The sequence below is a fragment of the Sylvia atricapilla genome, chromosome 6, assembly GCF_009819655.1.
Source record: "Sylvia atricapilla isolate bSylAtr1 chromosome 6, bSylAtr1.pri, whole genome shotgun sequence".
In the NCBI taxonomy this organism is placed as follows: Eukaryota; Metazoa; Chordata; class Aves; order Passeriformes; family Sylviidae; genus Sylvia; species Sylvia atricapilla.
Window position 1 is genome coordinate 14,349,691 of NC_089145.1, and position 19,210 is coordinate 14,368,900.

Genomic DNA, 19,210 nt, shown 5'->3' on the forward strand with positions numbered 1-19,210 from the left:
GTAGTTATGGAAGTCTCACCCAGTTTTTAAAAATTAACTCCAACCTCTTCAGAGCCAGCAGTAACATGAAAAGCCTTAAGGCAAAGGCTTGGTCGTAAGCCATGCTGGTTATGGTGCTGAGACCAAGAACCTTTTGAGTTTTCAGTTTTCACTGGCCATAATAAATGGGAATTTTTCCAGTTTGGCACAACATCTTCCAAATCTCACAAAGTGAAACCAGGGTTAAGCTGACACTGCATATTTGAAAAGAAAGCACATTACACAGTTGTGTAGAGGAAGAAAATATGCAACAAGTTTTATTCAGCGTTAAGTCCACCAGCACAAAGATTACAGGAGATAGAAAGTGCATTAATAAAAGCTAGTCTTTACCAAAAAGAAAATATATTATTGATTCAAAATATCTTACACTTGGATGATGTAATAACTTACTCTGGGCACCTACTGATTAAGAGAAAGATCAAGAGAATGGCTGCTTCACAAAGAAATCTAATTTCCCAGGTAAAGTCTGGGAATTAGTAGAGATCACTGAGTCCAGCAGTCTTCCTTGCTTTCTGCATCAGTGCCCTCAGCTGGAACTGCTTGCGAGACAGGAGACGTACATGCTGCAGAAAGGAAAACAACAGGTGGCTATTGGTAAAGTTCTGATAAAAACCTAATACTGCAGTACAATGTTCAGAGCACAGCACATTCTGTGACCCAAATGGGATGTCAGTTTTTTGGAAACTCATAATTCACTACTCTACTAAATGGCACTTTCTTGGCTTAAAATGACTGGCAGATGGCTACCAAATGCAATCACTACAGTATATTTTTTACAATTTTTTAAATTATTAACTGGTTCATTAAATTATAATAATTAATAATTAACTCCACACATATTCTTATCAAAGTAATAACATGCACTCCGTAAGGTGAAATCAGAATAATGCCCATGGGGCAGAGAATGGTTCTAAAAGTAGATAAACAGAACTTGCAAGGTGGACACAAGAAGGAAACAATATGACTTTGTATCTATAATGCTTTTAAAACTGGTCTTTAAATTCTGAAATTGCTTTCTAAAACTTATGCTTGAATGTATAAATATTCCCGCTCCTACAGGATCCTCTTCTGTGAAGAGATCATGAACATTAGTAAGCTGAACCAGAGTCCAAAGTAAACACATTTAAAATGCACATCTTAAAAACATCCCAAGAAACCTACCTTTAAAAAGACATCTAAATCTATCACTCCACGTCTCAGTGCTTCCCCAAGGTAGAAGATGGTGTCTTCAATTGCATTTTCCTCTGCATATAAGTTCAGGATCTGCTTGTAAAGCGGTGCTGTAGGAATGATAACTTCATCTATGTCATTATTTTCTGACTGACTTTCCATTTTCTCTAAGGCAGAACTGAGCTCTTCATCCTTCTTTTTGAGAAGTTCAATGTTCTTGTCAACTTCAGCCTAAAAACAATTAAGCTGCCTATTTATCTTGTGATACAATTGTCCAGATGAAAGATTTTTAGATATACCAGTTCATTCTGTACTTCTTTGCTTATCTTTATTTATGATTTTTACAAAAGAAAGTCTATCAACCTGTAGATTTCAGATCTTTTGAAAATGTAACATCTGCTTTAGATAATGTCAATCCATTACCCATTTATAACTGTAGAGAAGGCATGCCAACACTCTCAAGTATTTCCAGGTCCACATTAGGAAAAATAACCATTTCGACTAGCTAAAAATAATAAAGGCAAAGCCAAAGTAATTATTTTTTTTTTAGAATGCAGTATCCCCAGTTCTCCAGTCAAATTAATAATTTCTAATATTTTTTTAAAACCACATCTGAACACTGATCTGGTTTCAGAAGCTGTTCATCAATCCCAAAATCTTATTCCCAAGCAGCAGTGCAAGGAGCAGATGGACTAAGTGGAAGATGCCTTATTGAAAAACTGCAGGAATTTCTGAGCATACTGCGAGTAGGAGAGACTTCTGGGAAAGGAGAAGTTATATAAGGAGACTGTGATCAAAATCAGTGTTCTCTGCACTAAGACACTGAAATGTTCTCCAGTGCTGCTGTTACACATTATTATCAAGAAACAGACACAAATGTGAAATAATCTCGCACCAATAACCTCTTTCACAGAAAGAACAGGGAAAAATAAAACTGTTCCTCTACTGTGGAATCCCTCCAACCCCTCAAAGGAATTCCCAGGGTCCTGGCCTGGAAAGATCTACCATAGAGTCTTCCCTGCCTAGGCTGAAAGGAAGACCTCCCCCATGGTGTCTTGCTACACCATGTACTCTACCCCAGTCTCCTTCTCTCCCCATGCCCCTAATTCTCGTGGTTTCTTCTTTGCCTGCTTCCCCATTGGTTGTGGTACCCCTGGTGGCTGGTCCCGTCTTCCCTATAGGCCACTGACCTTTGCCCTGCCCTTTGTACCACCCATGTGCCTTCAGACCATTGGTTCCTGACCTGTATTTAGGCCCGTGCACAGCAACTGGCCAGTTTTTTTGTCCCTGATCCCTTCAGTGTGCCGGAACAAACCGTTGCTGGAACTTACCATACAAAAGGCCCTTCTTGCCTCTCTTTGCTGAGCTAGCCTGGCTTGTGTGATATGACCCGACTGCTTTGCCCTGAATCCTCCCCAACTGGCTTTTCCACAGGAGATGCTTATTGGGAAATAGGTAGCAGCTCCACCATCTAAAATCACACTGCTACACTCTACTACTGAGCAATGACATTTTTAAGACCCATGCAGGACACTGCATCTCACGGTCACTGCTGTTTCTGACTTGCTTCAGTCTGAGCATGAGCCCCCAGCTGTGAAAGAGAAAAGGCACAATGCTCTGGAAGCTTTGTTATTTCCATCGTGCTTAAAGATTAATTAATCACAAGCTTCTGTTCATTACTAGGAATACTCAGGAGGGGAGCAATGGCTCCTCTCAGCTTACCACTTCCTGATCCAGGCGAGTTACCATCTCTTCCAGTTTCTGGTGGCCTTTCTTCAGGTCCTCCTCGGTGCGTTTCAAGGCGTTGAGCTCGGCCTGCGCGCGATCCATCTCCTCCTTCATCCGCCACCTCAGCTTGTCGCTGACGGCCGAGATGAGCGAAGCGCGGATGGTGTCCTCGCTGATGGTGCCATCTCTGCTGGGTCCTGCACAGGGAAGTGCCACAGGTTAATGCCGGGCTGCGCTGCCTGCAGTATGAAGCCAGCTGGAGAAGCAAGCAGCCAAGTCGCTCTATGTACTTCAGCAATGTGAGACAGTAAAATAATTTTACTGCTCTCCATAATAATTTCCAGAAGCAGCCAAGACACCACAGTGAGATAACATACATTAGGATGGACACAGGTAAATTTAAGAGTATGCATCCATTCATTCACTTCACTATTCCCATACCCACGCTCTTTTTTAACTTTAAAAATGAGGTGGCCATTTCCTCTCAAGTCCATCAATATTACTAGTCCAAGACCTTTTAAAGAAGAACAAGAATTAATGGCTAAATTGTTACAATTAATATAACAGCTGAATTGAGACAATGAATTTACCTATTACAGGTATTAGTTTAGGGTTTTTTTCTGGTTTCTTGGTTTGTTTTTTCTTTAGAAATGCCTGGCCTGGTAAGGAAAGTTTTAAACTAGGAAAGACAAAGGGAGAGTTACAGAGACCACTTCCAGGAAAGGCATGCAGCCCAGGTTCTCATGGGGAACCACCCTGACACCTGCTGGAGGGACAACACACAATCCAGGAGATTCCTGGAAAGCAGTGACCATTATTTTCTGACACAGATAAAGGCAACGAGCAAAGATGTGCTGCTGGACCTTGTAAAACTAACAAGGAATGTCTGGCTGGAGATGTGAAGGTTGAGGCACCCTTGGCTACAGTGACCATGAGATTGTTGAGTTCTGTATCCCACAAGGAGAAAGCAGGACAATGAATAAGATTGCAACCCTGGATTTTATGAGAGCTAACTTTGGCCTCTTCACAGACCTTCTTGGAAGAATTACCACGGAGAGGAAGAGGGGTGCAAGACAGCAGGTCAAGGATCACTTCCTTCAGGCTCAAGAACAGTGCAATCCCTATGGGCAAGTGAGCAGAAGGGGCAGGAGACCTGAATATGCTTTTGCAAATCAGCCTTTTAAGGATAATCTCAAGAGTCTGTAACTAACACATTTTTAAATAGAAAGGTAAGTACTTTGTACCTGTCACAAGAAGTGTAATGTGTCTCTAGACCAGGAAACTCAGAGTGCTCTAGCAAATGTGAACTGGCTACTGGTGGTATTTATCACAAACCACTTGAATTATTCTGTGGGAATAACTGGAGAGTCACAGTTTCCCCAGGCTTGTGCCTCACACCTTCTAGATCTAGTGAAATTTCAACTGGATTGTAACAACTACTGACAAAGCAAGAATTACAGCAGCTTTTGTGCTTAAACTTCACAATTACTATGAATGAAACACGGAGAGATTTGAAGCTCTGTAACTACAAAGAAAATAAACAAGAATAATTTTTACCAGAATATATTTTTATCGAGACACAGCTATCAAAAACCTGAAACTGTTACAGTATTACGCACATCACATTTTCCAGTGCCCTAGATTTCAATAAACAGTAAAATGAAAAAACTACTCATCACTGCTCACAAAAATCTAGTATAATTGAAGACTTTTTTTGGACTTCTGCTATCAAAACAAGTCTGCATAAATTTTTATCTCTTCCCTACGTTTTTTACTCTGTTTCTGTCCACTAAACCTACACCAAGCCATATGGGTGGAAAAATAAAGCTATGCAAACGAAGGACAAGAACTACAGGAAGAAGCACAATGCTTACTAATCCACCAAAGCCTTCTAAAATACAGAAAACCTAAATTTTGATCATTACTAATGTGAGCACTTTGCATACATATAAGTTGCACCAGAATATGTGTACTTTTTTTAAAAAAAATAAGCAAATTACCATTACTGAAAAATACAGAGATTGAATTATTAAACAACTGATGCAAATATAGCCTTAAGAAAATATGAATGTCCCAATACTTCATGTGATTTACATTTCTGGCCTAAAAAAATCACCCTGTTGCCAGTCAACAAGATAATTTGCAAAATTTAGTTAATTATTAGAGCCAGGAACAGAAGTTGTCAAATAGCACCATATCCACAAACCCAAGAATCCATCACTGTTGCTTCTTATGAAAAGGAGAAAACAACAACAGCACTTTCTACACTGAGAAGTAAGACTTAAACCAAGTCAGTCAAACTATCTAGGACCGAGTATTCAATGTATAGGACTTCCTGATTAAGGCAGACAATTGTTCCAAATCAAAAAGGTCTGATGTCCTTTCAAAAAACAGCAATAGCATGATTTCATGATTTTAGTTACTGTTTATATAATGAATTATACTCTAATACAAAGGCAGAATCAGCCAGAAACAGTATCAGTAGAACTTATGCTTACTTTCTTCTCCCTCAACATCCCTCACTCTGGGGGGTTTTATGCAAGGCTCCCTTTAACAGTAAAGTAGGACAGAGGGGGGAAAAAAAAAAGCCACAGTACACATAACACAATGAAAGTTCACACAGAAATGCCACCAGATAGGGAAGAGGTCTTTGAACATAAAAAGCATCATTTTAATACAGCTCAATCAATGTATCTTCTTACAGAGCATGAACCTATAACATCTTCTGTCACTTCCATAATTAGCCCAGCTTGGGGAAGAGTTCATGGCACATGGTCATTAAATCCACAGAACTCTGAAACCTTTAACCTTTACTAGGCAGAGTCTGGTTTCAGAAGTGACCTTACAGAATCATCAAACCGGTAACTGCATCAGAAAGGTAATTAATGGCAAATGACTGAACAGAAAGAAAAAGCCTAAAGGAGTATTTGAAAAACCCATGATCATAAAAAACTTGAGCTGCTTTGCATGAACATTTTCATTCAATTCAAACCGGGCTCACTATAGGAAACATACCACCACCACCCGCACAAAACTGAAGTTGTAACAACTGATAAGCTCCTGAATCAACTATCACAATAAACCATAGCCAAACAAACAAACTGTACAGGAAAGAAACATTTTCAGCTGAAAGGAAAAAAACAGTAGTGGACTGTAAAAAACACCCAACAAACACAACAAAAACACTTCACAATATTTTAAGTGTAGTGGATGATTAAAGAGATGTGTTTGCATTTCATCTGGCACAAGAGATAAGTCATGTAAACCAGGTGTAGGGCTTTTACCTAGCTGCAACAAATGAGTCAGTGTAATGTTAAACTGTCACTGAAACCTGGCATGACAACATTACAACACGGTATTACAGATGATCTAACTCAGGACTGGAAGAGTGTTCTATCTTTTTGTCAGATATTGCACCTCTATTCATCTTCAGTGGGGATGAAAATCAGGGAAAGAAATTAAATAGAATTTATTTCTATTTTAAATTAACACTCTGCTACATAAAGGCAAAACTGGATTTGTTTCAGAAAGACACTGCAGAAAGCCAACTTTCCCTAGAAATGTCATCAGCTCCCTACATGAGAGCCAGTGGAGACCATTAATTAATCCTCTGGGACACAAGTGCAGCCCCACAACACCAAGCACTGTTTGAGGTACTTGAGTGGGACAGCAGCTTCCCTGCACTGTGCATGGCAGACTCATCACCTCAGAGTGGAGGGGACCACTGAAGCAGCCAAAAACTTCCAGAAAATACTTTCTTAATTGAAAAGGCTGAAAGAACTTGGACACAAAGGACAGGATCAGGCACAAGAAAAATACAACATACAACTTAGTGCTGCTTTCAAATTCTGTAGTAACAGAACTCCTCAGATATTTTAGTAAGAGTAAAGTAGAAGCATCTCTCTTCCCTTGCCTTGTCCCCAAGTATGTGAAGGAAAATCACAAAATACACACAGTTCTGGAAAGAAAAGATATTCTATGACTCTAACCCAGGCCATTCCATAAATAACTGTTCCCACATTAAATGAAGAACCTATGGATGCACTTTTTAGTTATGGGGCTCAAGAGTCCACAACTGCTGATGTGAACGTCACAACAGACTCTACACCCTCACCATGTAACTGTGCCAAAAGGACTATCAGCCAGCTGGAAAGTTACTGCACCAGCTTCCCACTGAACTAGATGACATTTACCACTGCTTCCCAGTCTTCTACACATATCCTAGAAGTGAGGGCCAGGGTGGAAAGCAAGGGCCACAGAGCAGCAGACTGGGAAAAGACCCAGGTCAATACCCTAAATCCTAATGCTGAAGGGAACAACGGAGGAAGTGACAAGTAGAGATCAATAAGAAGCAACAGGGAAAGAGGCTGGAGAACAAACTTACTAAAAATGAAGCTCATTCCAAACTGCTACTTTAGGAAGTTACTATTTTGGGAGAAAAGAAAGTATAGAGTCCACGAGATGTTTAAATGATGACAAAACGTATTTTTCTAAACCATGAATGGAGCAATGCAGACAATCAAAAGTCACCTACAGTTAAAGGGTGAGGAAAATCCCATGTAGTTACATACAGTGCTCTTCAAAAAAACCACAAAGCACACACAATGTATTGCATAAACCCAGGGATTGATCTATTTCCCGACTGAAGGTAAAATGTAGTTTTTTCCTTCCTTTCAGTAAATTTTAATTAAAGAATGATACTTTGGAAGTTCAGAGTAAGAACACCAAGTTCCTTTTTCCGTTTAATTTCTTTACATGTACAGAGAGAAGTTTTACTTCAGAGAACCCCTTTCCAAGGTACTCACCAACAGTGGTGACAGGAGGCTGAGAAGGGTAGTACTGAACACTAGTGGTTGCTGGAAAGGGAACACCACCTGGGTAAGGATAGTTTGGGTAGCTGCTTTGACAAAGAAAGATATGCCAATGTTATGCAACGATTAGTAAAATATCATCCACCTAGATTACCTTTACTGTCACCACGTTAAACATTCATTTACATAATCAAATGTTAAAACTGCAGGCCTTTTTCCTGTTCACATTAACATCTTTCACAACTGGTATTTCTGGTATTATTTAAGACGCCATTTTATCTGAAAGCCTATCTAGGTATTGCCTGGTCAGCATTTGGGTAACAAATTTTCCTGACTCTCTCAGTTTTGCGATATGAAATCCCACAAGTATCCAAAAGAAATTATTCTGGCTGCCAACTCCCACACAACAATTTCAAATTAATAATTTTTAATATGAGAACAGTTAAGAAGATGACTGATGAACTGCTTTATGTAAACTTAAAAATGCAAGAAAGTGCAAAATATGGTTGCAAGGTGAAACAAACTCTCCCAGAAATTCTCAGTCCTGCTCTGAAGAATAAAGAAAGCAAAAATATTCATTTGCTCACTGAAACAATTTAGATGACATATGACAGTCTACATCACCTTTCTAAAACACATTTGCTATCAACTAAAACAAGGACATGAATAAGTCAGTAGTAGACTAACAAACACCTGCATGCAGCAGAGTATTTATTAACTACAGTAATTATTAAACAAAGTGGTCCAAATCCTCCTACAAAATATAAAATAAGCATGTTCTGTCTCTCTTCAGGTAACTGCAAATTTAATAGTTCCTAAAATCGTCCTATTCATTCACAAATTATAATTTTTCGAAACAGTTCTTCTGTTACTTTTGTACAAATATTAAGAGCAGTTCAAACAAACATATTTAGGAGCAAAAACCGTGCTGTAAGAATTTTAAAAAATCCTAAATTTTTTCCTCTTAAAACGTAACATTCCCCCTGCCCAATCTTCATGGGTTTTTACATTTTTAGGTTTTGGGGTTTTTTATTAATAAAAATGCTCCATATTACACCAACATCTCATATGCTCCTACCACAAAGTCAGGACATAAGGATATTAATAATAAAAACAATTAATTATGATGTAAAAAAAATACAAGTACATGCTAGGAGGCAGTAGTCAACATCTCACTATTTACTAAGACAGATCTATAAGTCTTCTGGAAATGCTTTATTCAAAACTATTGTATAGAAAAAAATCTTTATTAATATTAACAAAAAACTTTTGAAGTAACTTTGTGTTCTTCAAATTCCCTTAGAGTGCTCCAAGTCCACATTTACACTGGAGTCAAGGTTTGTATTAAGCCAGCAATGTTTTGTTCAATTTTTGAGTGGTAATAAAATCTGACTTTTAGGGGTACATTTCTTTCCATGTCATGTAAACGTGTCAGCCTCATAAAAATATATGAGTGAAGGAAGATAACAGCTAGGAGTTAGGTAATTTCAAAATCTATTTATCACACCCATATATTTTTTATTTGAAGCAACACTAAGAAAGCAAAACCTTCCTCCAATTTTGGCTACTGAAAAGAATTCAGCCCTTACTTTTCACAAACCCTGCTAACATGAATAATTACACAACAAATACACCATAAGAAAATACAATTATGATTAGACACTATTCAGTGAAACGCTCTACCAGGTAAATAGTGATAGTTTAAAGGGGCTCTTACCTTGGGTTTGGAGTGCTTGATGGTGGATAGGGAGATATTCCACCTGGAATTCCTGGCACATAGGAAGCTAAATAAAACAAGATTTTTTTTTTGTATTTTTACATTTTAGAAGTTAAAACCCTCCATGTAAAGAAGTTCTTCCTCATATATACAAATAACGTTATTGCTATATTGATTTTTTTTCTTAATAATTACTTTAAACTAATCACTGCATGGCTAAAACTAGGTATTGATTTAAAAATTCACAACAAATAGGTGTACTAAGGAAAAAAAAAAAAGAATCTGCAGCTTGGGTACTCAGGAAAAAACTCCAAAACATAGTACTAAAGATGACCCATCTGAAGAGCTGTCTCCACTCTTTATGTAATAGCTGAAAAAAGAATTTAACATATCTAGCCAATGATCTCTGCTCACTAAAAACAAGTGCATAACTTAAGCACCTCCAGAGCAGTTGATTAGCTGTTCAATGATCCAGCCATGTCTTTACTGAGCAACTTCTGCTATTCAGAAGTTGTATTTAAAATTTTCTTATCAGCAAATATAAATGTCTATATAGCCTTAGCAAGGTTAAGATTTTTCTTGAAAAGCTGACGAAGTTATGTTTTGGATATACTTATTCCACATTTCTAGCTATTTTAGGAATACTTCATCAAACAACTTTTTTTTTTTTTTAAGAGCTGAGCTATTTCCACCCTTCAGTGCTTTCAAACAATTAAAATTTTTGTCAAAGCACTTCATTTCTTCTTAAACAATGTATTTATAACGTGAAAAAACCCAAACCCTAAAAGTCTGTAAAATAAGGAATGTCTCATTACACTAGTAAACCTAAGCAGCTATTAATAATTTCAAAACACAGAAACATTTTCACTAAAATTACTTCAGCTATGAAGTAATTCATGGTACTTCAGCTCAATTCAATTCAAAACAGTAATTCAATGCACTTCAGCTTTGACAAGACTAATCAAATGTGGTTCATTGCAGGTTTGTCCTCAAGGCACAAGTCACAGCCTCTGCTAAAACTACACTTACACTGACCCCCACTGTCCCTGGAAAACCAGGACATTCCAATCCTCTGGTGTTCTTACAAGCAGGGGAGCCACAGACAAGCTGGGAAGTCCCAAACACCTGCCTTTAGTCAATTATTCCTAATGGTCCCATTTATATTTGCTACCCATTCTCTCACAGGTTCAGAGCCTAAAACCTTGCTAAAAATGGGTTCTGCTGGAAACAGCAATGAATAGCACTTCAGCTTTTCAAATGGAACACTGTGATCAACTAAAAGCCCTACTTCAATAGAAAATGGGCACAGCCTTAAAAATCTGGCAAAAAAAACCCAACCCAAATACAGCTACTGTACCATTAAATTCATGTGGAACTGTTATTACATTATTAAATAAACAATCTCCAGCTAAACTGCTCCCCCTTTCCCACTGCCCCAGTCTTTGACTTGAGGAGGTCTATGCTGCTGGTTTTTTTGGCTTTTTTCCACCCAATACAGAGTCTCCTAGAAGAATTTCTAGGATTTTCTGTTTCCCACTTCCCCTTTTCCCCCCACCTACCTATCCCCAGTCTTGAAAATAAGATGCCTCCAGAAGTTAAAATAAATACATGATTTATGTAAGTCTTGACGATTTTAGCAAGAAAACAAGAATGGGTATCAAGGCAGAACACCAAATCAACAGAGCACATAGAATAAAAAAATCACAAGGCAGGAGTTTTTTTAATAATTCAGCCAGCGATTTGAAAAAAGAAGAAAAATAAACCACACAAACAGGACTGTGGGCATAGGAAACACAAGCTATAGGCTTGCTTGGGCTTATGAAATCAATGGTTGCAGGATACTTAAAAGATGGGCTTGTAGTTTTAGAATGAAAAAAACTGAGATAGAAAGTTATTAGAATAATCTCTTTGTAAGTCTGTCTTGGAATGTTGACAGGACATGGGTTATTTTGAGGAGCCTGGGGGTGTTTGAGTGTGTTCTGGTTTTCGCTGTGTAGTAATACAGGCTTGATTTTTCCCCTCCAAAACCCAAAACCCCACATGAATTCTTAGATGCTCAGAACTCTTTAGGTTGTAAAAGACCTTTAAGATCAATTAGTCCAACAAGGTAAAGTACAGCCCATGAATTCATTAGCCAGCAACATAAAAAGCGAAATGCATTATTTGTGGGCAAACTGTGCAGGACAACAATCCCTTTGAAATGTTAACACGATTATTTGCAGAAATCAGCAGTGATGTGCACTTACATGTTGGTGGGCCTGTTGCCTGGTATGGGGGGTAGCTGGAGGAAGCAGTAGGCCGAGAAAACACTGGAGGTTCCTCTCCAAACACAACAATCATGACCTGGATCAGCTCCAGCAAGTCTGACTGGGGCTGGGAGGGAAAGCAAATCACAAGTTGTTCATTTTGCTAACAGAATTTAACTGATTGTAGCAACCACTGGATGCCATCCCACCAGGTCTCCAAAGCATTCCTTTTATTTGTGGGTTTAAGTGCTTTAAAAATGGTTGTCTATATCTGTATATATATATGTGCATAATTAACTTCCTTTCTGGATGCCAAACCCAGCCAGCTTGTACTCAAAACCATATAGCAAAATACACCAGCAACCACATTTACACCCAGAATAAACTGGGTAATACATGGTTCCATATCAACTGCAGGACAACAAATGTCTGGATATAAATGTCCAGAGATGATTTATAATACTACTTAGAAAATGAAATCCATCCCAAAACATGAAAAACAGATCCCTAAGTTTTTTAGACATTTCCATTTCATACACCACAGCTTTTGCTCTGATTCAGAATGTCTCAACAGAAAAAATATTCTAACCCACTGAGTGGCATAAACCTCCTTTAAATACAGTTAAACCAGACTTCTCTGTTTATAACTACTTAATATAGGCATGATTTCATTTTGCCAAAAAAGGAACAAGCACCATGACTGCAGCACCATATTAAACACCCCAATTCCAAGTTTACTTAGCAATATAATCCACTTACTTATTTCTACCAATCTCTAAAACTGAAAGAATTCTGTATCAGCTGTACCTTAGATAATCCTCTTGCTTTGTGCAACACCTGACCTGGGCAGGCTTTTTCCACTATTACTACACAAGCACTGAACTACCACCCATCCTTAATAAATGTATTCCTGTTAATCAACTTCTGCAGAACCATGCATCTTGTATAATTGTTCTAATCTTGTCAACACAGTTTATTTTCTTTACAAGCCCATAGTTTGGCTAAAACTTCTTTGAGGCCTGCACTGCTCAGTGTCTCTATTTAGTGGTAAAGCATATATATCCATATACATGAGGTACCAGGAATGTCTATATAAAGAGGTACAAGTGCTTTTAAAAGCCCATTTAAGTCACAGTGATGTTCTAAGTAAATTTATAATTTCCCTCCTATAAATATTCTTATGTAATAAATCCTCACATCACTCTCTTGCCAGGGGAGGAGACACTATGCTGCACTGTTCAATCAGACAAGTTGTAACTGAACTGTAACATAAATTACCTTAAATAACCAGAACACAGAATGCAACACCCTGAACTTTAAGACATTCCAAAAAAAAAACCAGCCAATTTTATTTAAAAAATGGTTAAAGATCTCTAATAAAGACTATGGTTTTTATTAAAAATGATACAACTATCTTGAGGAATGCAGAATGAGCAGTTTGAGAATTTCAAGTTCTCTATACTTACATATTTCCACTCATGCAGGTAGGGAAGGTATATCTTTCCATTTGCATCAACATGCTTCCCAGTTTTTATTGTCATAGAGCTAGTGGGTTTAACAAAACAAATTGGGGGGTTGAAAGGGTAGGTGTCCAGCAGCCACAAGCAAATTGGGATATTATATGTGTTACCTAGAAAAGATATTTGGAAAGATTTTAGAAGTTATTTCAATTCTTCAACTATCCTCCTGTATTCAGATTCATAAGAAACTCCTAAACCAAGTAAACTCAACTGTACAAAGTTAGAAGCCAGAGCCAAAATTTACTAATAACATTCAATGAATAGGTAATTCATTGAATGTTATTAATACAAATTCTAATGGCCACAAATTCTATGTTTTTCAGAACAATTTAACTCTGGTTTACAATCATCACTCACCAATACTACACAATCTCATTTGTTCTATAATGCAACATTATAAGACTATAATTAGAATTATCATTAGCTTGCAACAATAAATGGCTTGCAACCCTCATTCAACTGACAAGCCTGAAAAACCATGCAATCCTGAGAGGAAAAAAGCTGTAAATGACTGAAGAAGCAATGCTCAGCATTCAAATTTTATCCTGCAGCAAAAATAGAGAACGATTTCTTTAAAATATTTTACTTTGAACAAATAAAGGATTTCAAGAAAGAAGTGGTCACTGAAGTAGTGAAGTTGAATCAGCCCAAATCTAAGTTTTTCATGCAGTTTGGGAAAATAATGGGGATGATGATGATAATTATAATACATTCATACCTCTGTAAGGCACAGGAATGGTTCCAGTGAGACTCATCAACTCCCTGGACGAGCCATCATTAAAAACTGAAAGAGAACAAACAGTATTTTTAAAAACAAACATAATTGGTTACATTAATCTCGGTTCAGGTTATTCCCCATCTATTTAGTGGCATAAGTTTTCACTAGTTACACACATACAAACATAAACTCAGCCTAAATGGTTCAGCTCTTGCATATTTATGGATTAGCAAATGACTGTCCACAGTCAGGCAACTCCTTATGAACAAGACACTTCTGAAAAATGAATGACTAATCATTGTCAAACTACCTTCTCGACAAATAAAACTGCTTCCTCAATTCAGTGACCAAAGAAAATGCTGGAATCTTGCAAACTGCAAGCAATGCAAATTGCTGCAAAAATAATCTGAACTCAAACTTGATTTTAAAGAAAAAGCTGTCATCTGAGGTTTATAAAAGAATTCTTTATGTTTTCTTCAAGCATATGCCACAGGTATTTATTATAGATTCAGCAAAGGTAATTTAATCAAACAGTAACACACTGAAGAGGAAGAAAGAGTGCTTGACTCTGCCAAATCTTAGTCACAGACTCCACAAAAACTCTGACCTAAATTTACTGAGTTGCTGTATTTAGTTTTCTCATACTTCTAATCCAACACATTATTCTTGGCTGAATAAATCAGCTTCTGTTGAGGAAGCTTTTATCTTCTTAATTCCTTCTGAAAGTTTCTAGCCATAACTCAAATGTAGGTTACTGTGCACAGTCATTGTGGTGCTGATGTTCTGCAAAGGCAGGTAGAACATGTTGGGATTTCAACATTTAATTATTAATATGAACTTGGAAAATGTCTCATCAGCAATGTAATCACTTCGTTGCAGCTGATGTCATTGCTACAAATAATATTGATTATCTGTAAGTGGTTCTGTGCTTAACCTTTCCCAGGCAGCTTAAAGAGCATTAGGGAACACAAATGGCTACAGCTCAAGGATATCTGGAATTGTCATCACCATCTTATGCAAACTTGTGCAGCTATTCCAGCCACAGTCCCTTCACTCATGTTTTGTTTCTCCAGTCACTGAATGAATTTTTATTTCTGTGACAGCTGCTGGCTTGCATGAATTAAAACTAATTCGTCTTCTACCTGCCCATGTCCCTTCTCAATATTTCTCAATCCAGATATAAAACTTAAAAAGCAGAAAACTTTAAAATTTTTGATGAATTATTAGTAATATAAATTAGATCACAGAGGAATCCCACAGGTAACAGTTAAAAAACAGGTGACCAGAGAAGGCTGACCTCAGCAGCTACACTGGCTCACTGTACAACCCTAGATATCATCTTCATTTAACACACTGAAATTCACTTAGAGACTTTAAGACGGCTAACAAACAGCGATTATCATTGATAATTTACATTACAAAACCCTCATGCCAATTTTTTATATACTTGACTCTGTTTTCTTCATTCTCTTAAGGACTACCGCAATGATTTTAAATGAAGCATTTCTTCATTGATTTACAGTTCTTCCTACACAGAATTTTAAAGACGTCTTTATATGGCAGCAGAGCTGAATTTGTAAGATACCAGCAATCTCAGGACACCAACTGATGACATCAGTGAGTGATTAACTGAAACTTAGGCTGTGAAAAACATGCCACTTTTTGGCACATTAGATAGTTATTTTCTAAAGTAACCTTACTATATTACTGAGTCTGTGTTTTTAAAGAAGTATTTATGTCAGAGACAAAAAAGAGAAACTCAAGTTATGTTTTCTTGTGGTAATCTTCTTTTTACCCCCACAAAAACTACCAAAGACATCTAACACATCAACAGTTCATTAACAAAAGTTTTCTCATGCACAGACTAACCATATGAATCCATGACAGGTTTAAGGTCCTTGTACTGAGTAATAACACTGGTTGTCTCCTGTATGGTTAGGTCTCTATACTTATACTGGAAAACAAAAGAGAAAGAAATTACTTCAGAAGCTATCTTTTTAATATAATTTAATTCAATTTTTTATTTTACCCAACAGACAGCATTTATGAGAGTTTACATCTATCCATGGACATTCTTCTCCACTCTTAAGTTAGGAAGAATCATTTATTTGTCCACATTACTTAACCAATCACTGCCTATATAACTTATCAAACTTCAACAAGGTGTTAAGTCTTAACAAGGGTGTAAGCACAATATCAAAGCACAATATCACCAGCAATAACACTGGTTTTACCCCTTTCCTTTTATCAGGAGCAAGGAGTACCAGCACAGATGCCCTGTAAACCACAGATACACTACTACAGAATTCACTAGTCTCTGAGCTATAACCCACAGACAGCAGAGGCTCCTGGGCAACAGAGATTTGGTTCACCACACAGTGCAGCTCTTTAGCCTTGTGATCATTCCTCCTGATAATTACTACTGAAAAGAAAAGCCAGCAATGTGGTACCTTGACAGTTTTTTTATTCTAATATGATTTAAAAAACTGCAATCTTCAGATGTCCTAAGGAACACAGACAGTAACTTTTCATTGAATCAGGGTAGGAAGACAAAGGGGCCAGCACAATGAAATGCCTGACATCTAATGCATACAAATTTTAACAACATCTGAACAAATTAATCCAGACATTATCCGAGAGCAAACTGAGGTGCCACAGCTAAATGTCACCTTGGCTCCGACAAACACTCATGAGTTGTGAAGCTCAGAAATTAACTCTTCCTCCTGTCACCTCCAGAGATTGACAAGGATGCTCCTCCTGGGCATGACAACTTGGATTTACTGAGCAGGGATGAACCCACCATGCCACCTCCACAATGTCACCTCAGCCCACAGGAAGCACTAGCACCTCGGGTGATGCTGTGACTGATCGTCCTCAAATGACCAAGGACAAAACAGCCACTTGGTCTGTCTGCAAAATGCAGACTGTGGGACAGAATGCAACCCCTCCAGCAGGGATTCCTGTGTGCACAGGGAAGCACCAGCACAGAGGTCAATCAGCCCCTGGTGCTGTTTTGGTGGGAGGGCTTGCAGCAAAGCATCTCAGCCTCCTTTGTAAACTGGGTGCAGGATTGGGAGTGTGCAGCAGGGACTTGACAGAGAGACAACTTTGCTCACATTTGAATACGTTCCTCCCTCCCTCCCCAACACCTGGCAGGAGCAGGAACAGGCATTGCTGGGATGTGGAGGAATTTTCATGTACACCAGTCAGAGACTGGCAGCACACACCGACACCGCTGCATGTGTCACTACAGGACAAAGGACAGTTGATCACCAACTACTTTTAAAAGGCAGGGCCTTCTGATAGGAACAAACCTTATGGTCCAGGACAGAGCTTCAACAAGTTTGGTATAATCACTACTTAAAAGAGAAGTGGATTCTGCTCACAGAAGCTTCTAAAGAGCACAAGGATTGTAGAATGGTTTGGGTTGTAAGCCACCTTAAAGATCACCTTGTTCCAAGCCCAAGGCAGAGAATCTTCCACTATCCCAGGTTGCTCAGAGCCCCATCCAGCCTGGCCTGGAACACTGCCAGGGATGGGGCATCCACAGCTTCTCCAGGCAACCTGTGCCTCACCACTCCCACAGCAAAGAAGTAAGAGTCAGGCTTTACTTCCACTTTTAGCACAAGAATCTCCAATCAGTTGAGTCAGGAATTGGTAAAACGATGCCTGCCTGCTCAGCAGGCACACTGTGATTCTGGTATATGATGGGGTTGATAAACCATAAATTTGGTTATTGGCGGGTGCTTTCAAAAATTAGGCACAACACCTGAACATTAAGCAAGCATTTTCATATCTCCATTAAAACAAAGAAAGATAATATTCTTGTAAACTGTTTTTACACTGAGTGATGATTACTTAGTAGAGACAGTTGTATGATTCCAGCTACTGCCACAATCAAAATTAAATGTTAATTTCAGCTGTTAATTTCTGTACTTGGATTGATTTCCAAGAAATGCCAAAAGCTTTTTGGACAATGTAAGATCCTAGTGATTTCTATGAAAGTAACTAAAACTGATTATTTTGAATCCTTAATTTCTAGACTTTTTTCCTTCTCCATTCTCAGATTGCAAATGCTTTCCCCTCATTTTACATACCACGAAACAGATCACAGAAAGATGAAGTTTTTCAAGATCTGACAGCAAGTAAATAAATACATGAAGTTAAATCAAGTGCTTACGTTCCCCTAAACTGGAGTCAAGCTTTTGTTATCTCATACACTGAACTATTCCATATGGGCAATATCACTAAACTTCCCTCTCTAGAACTGAAAGTGTAACTATTTCTGAAAAATAAATATAGTGAAATAGCCTCTTCATTTTCCATCACCTACAGAAAGTCAGACAGCAGTATAAAATGAGCAAGTGTGGGGGAAAAACAACATTGATTACCTTAAATTCCATTTCTTCTATGGCACCACAATAATTAATTTAGCAAAGAGGTGTATACAAATACATATATGATCTCTGACACTGACCAAGTGACACTGACTAAGTATTCAATACACATTTTCAAGCTGATAAAAAAATCTACTTATGACTCCATGCAGGTGAATGCACCTTTGGTTTTGATGAGATTCTCAGCTATTGTACTTCACTTCAAAATGCCACACATACGATTAAATGCTGCCAAAAAAAACCACAACCAAAATCATCCCCAACAAAGCCGCAGCTCCCCCTAAGTGTCAGCTTTAGGGGTTTCCATTCCAAGCTGCTGGACAACGCCGTTTTCACTTGGGTGAAGAGTGGCACGCGTGGCTCTGCATGATTCAGTGGTTAATGATTTGCCTTCCGTAAGATTTCCCCGTTTCCTTACACAGGGGCAATAACCAAAGCAAACCCACCCCACCCCGGTCAGCGACGCTGAGGTCGCCTTCCCCCTGCTGTAACGGGGGAGCACAAGCGCCGTGTGTTCCCCCGGCCCCGCCGGTGCCTGGCACTGTCCCAGCCCGGCCCCGCAGTCCGGCACGACCATTTTAGGCTGGCTGCGCCGTTCCTCCCTTCCCGACCCAACTCCCCGGAGCCTCCCGGCGCTGGGCCCCGCTGCCGCCCGCCGGCCGAGCCAGTACCTTGGTGAGCATCTTCTTGAGCTGGCTCTCGGACACGGCCATGGCGGCCGCCCCTCGCTGCCGGTGTCGCTGCCGGTGTCGGTGCCGCCGCTGCTCCCGGAGCCGCCGGCCCGGCCCTACATAAACACAGGAAGCGGCCGCGAGCCCGCTTCCGGCGGCGGCGCCGCTGCCGCGCGTCACGGGGCGGGCACCG

General features: G+C 38.9%; 1 protein-coding gene across 2 annotated transcripts; it reads right to left on the bottom strand.

The window, feature by feature from the left end:
* Positions 1–265: 265 nt before the first annotated feature.
* On the bottom strand, positions 266–19,177 carry TSG101 (tumor susceptibility 101). 2 transcript variants are annotated; one of them, XM_066320865.1, is made up of 10 exons: positions 19,018–19,177; positions 15,819–15,903; positions 13,950–14,015; positions 13,178–13,341; positions 11,712–11,838; positions 9,466–9,532; positions 7,743–7,834; positions 2,932–3,134; positions 1,201–1,440; positions 266–602 (listed from the first exon to the last, which is right to left on the bottom strand). In XM_066320865.1, exons 1-10 carry the CDS (start codon positions 19,057–19,059, stop codon positions 513–515), a joined length of 1,176 nt encoding a protein of 391 aa, XP_066176962.1. In that variant the 5' UTR covers positions 19,060–19,177; the 3' UTR covers positions 266–512. The 2 variants fall into 2 exon arrangements, with proteins under 2 accessions (XP_066176962.1, XP_066176961.1); XM_066320864.1 differs by having other exon boundaries at positions 7,743–7,837.
* Between the last annotated feature and the right edge of the window lie 33 nt (positions 19,178–19,210).

Coding starts and splice junctions, on each gene's coding strand:
- TSG101 (XM_066320864.1), bottom strand. CDS start 19,059: ATGGCCGTGTCCGAGAGCCAGCTCAAGAAGATGCTCACCAAG. Junction 15,904..19,017: donor TCAAGAAGATGCTCACCAAG/GTACTGGCTCGG, acceptor TTTGTTTTCCAG/TATAAGTATAGAGACCTAAC. Junction 603..1,200: donor ATTTAGATGTCTTTTTAAAG/GTAGGTTTCTTG, acceptor TCCTTTCTGCAG/CATGTACGTCTCCTGTCTCG.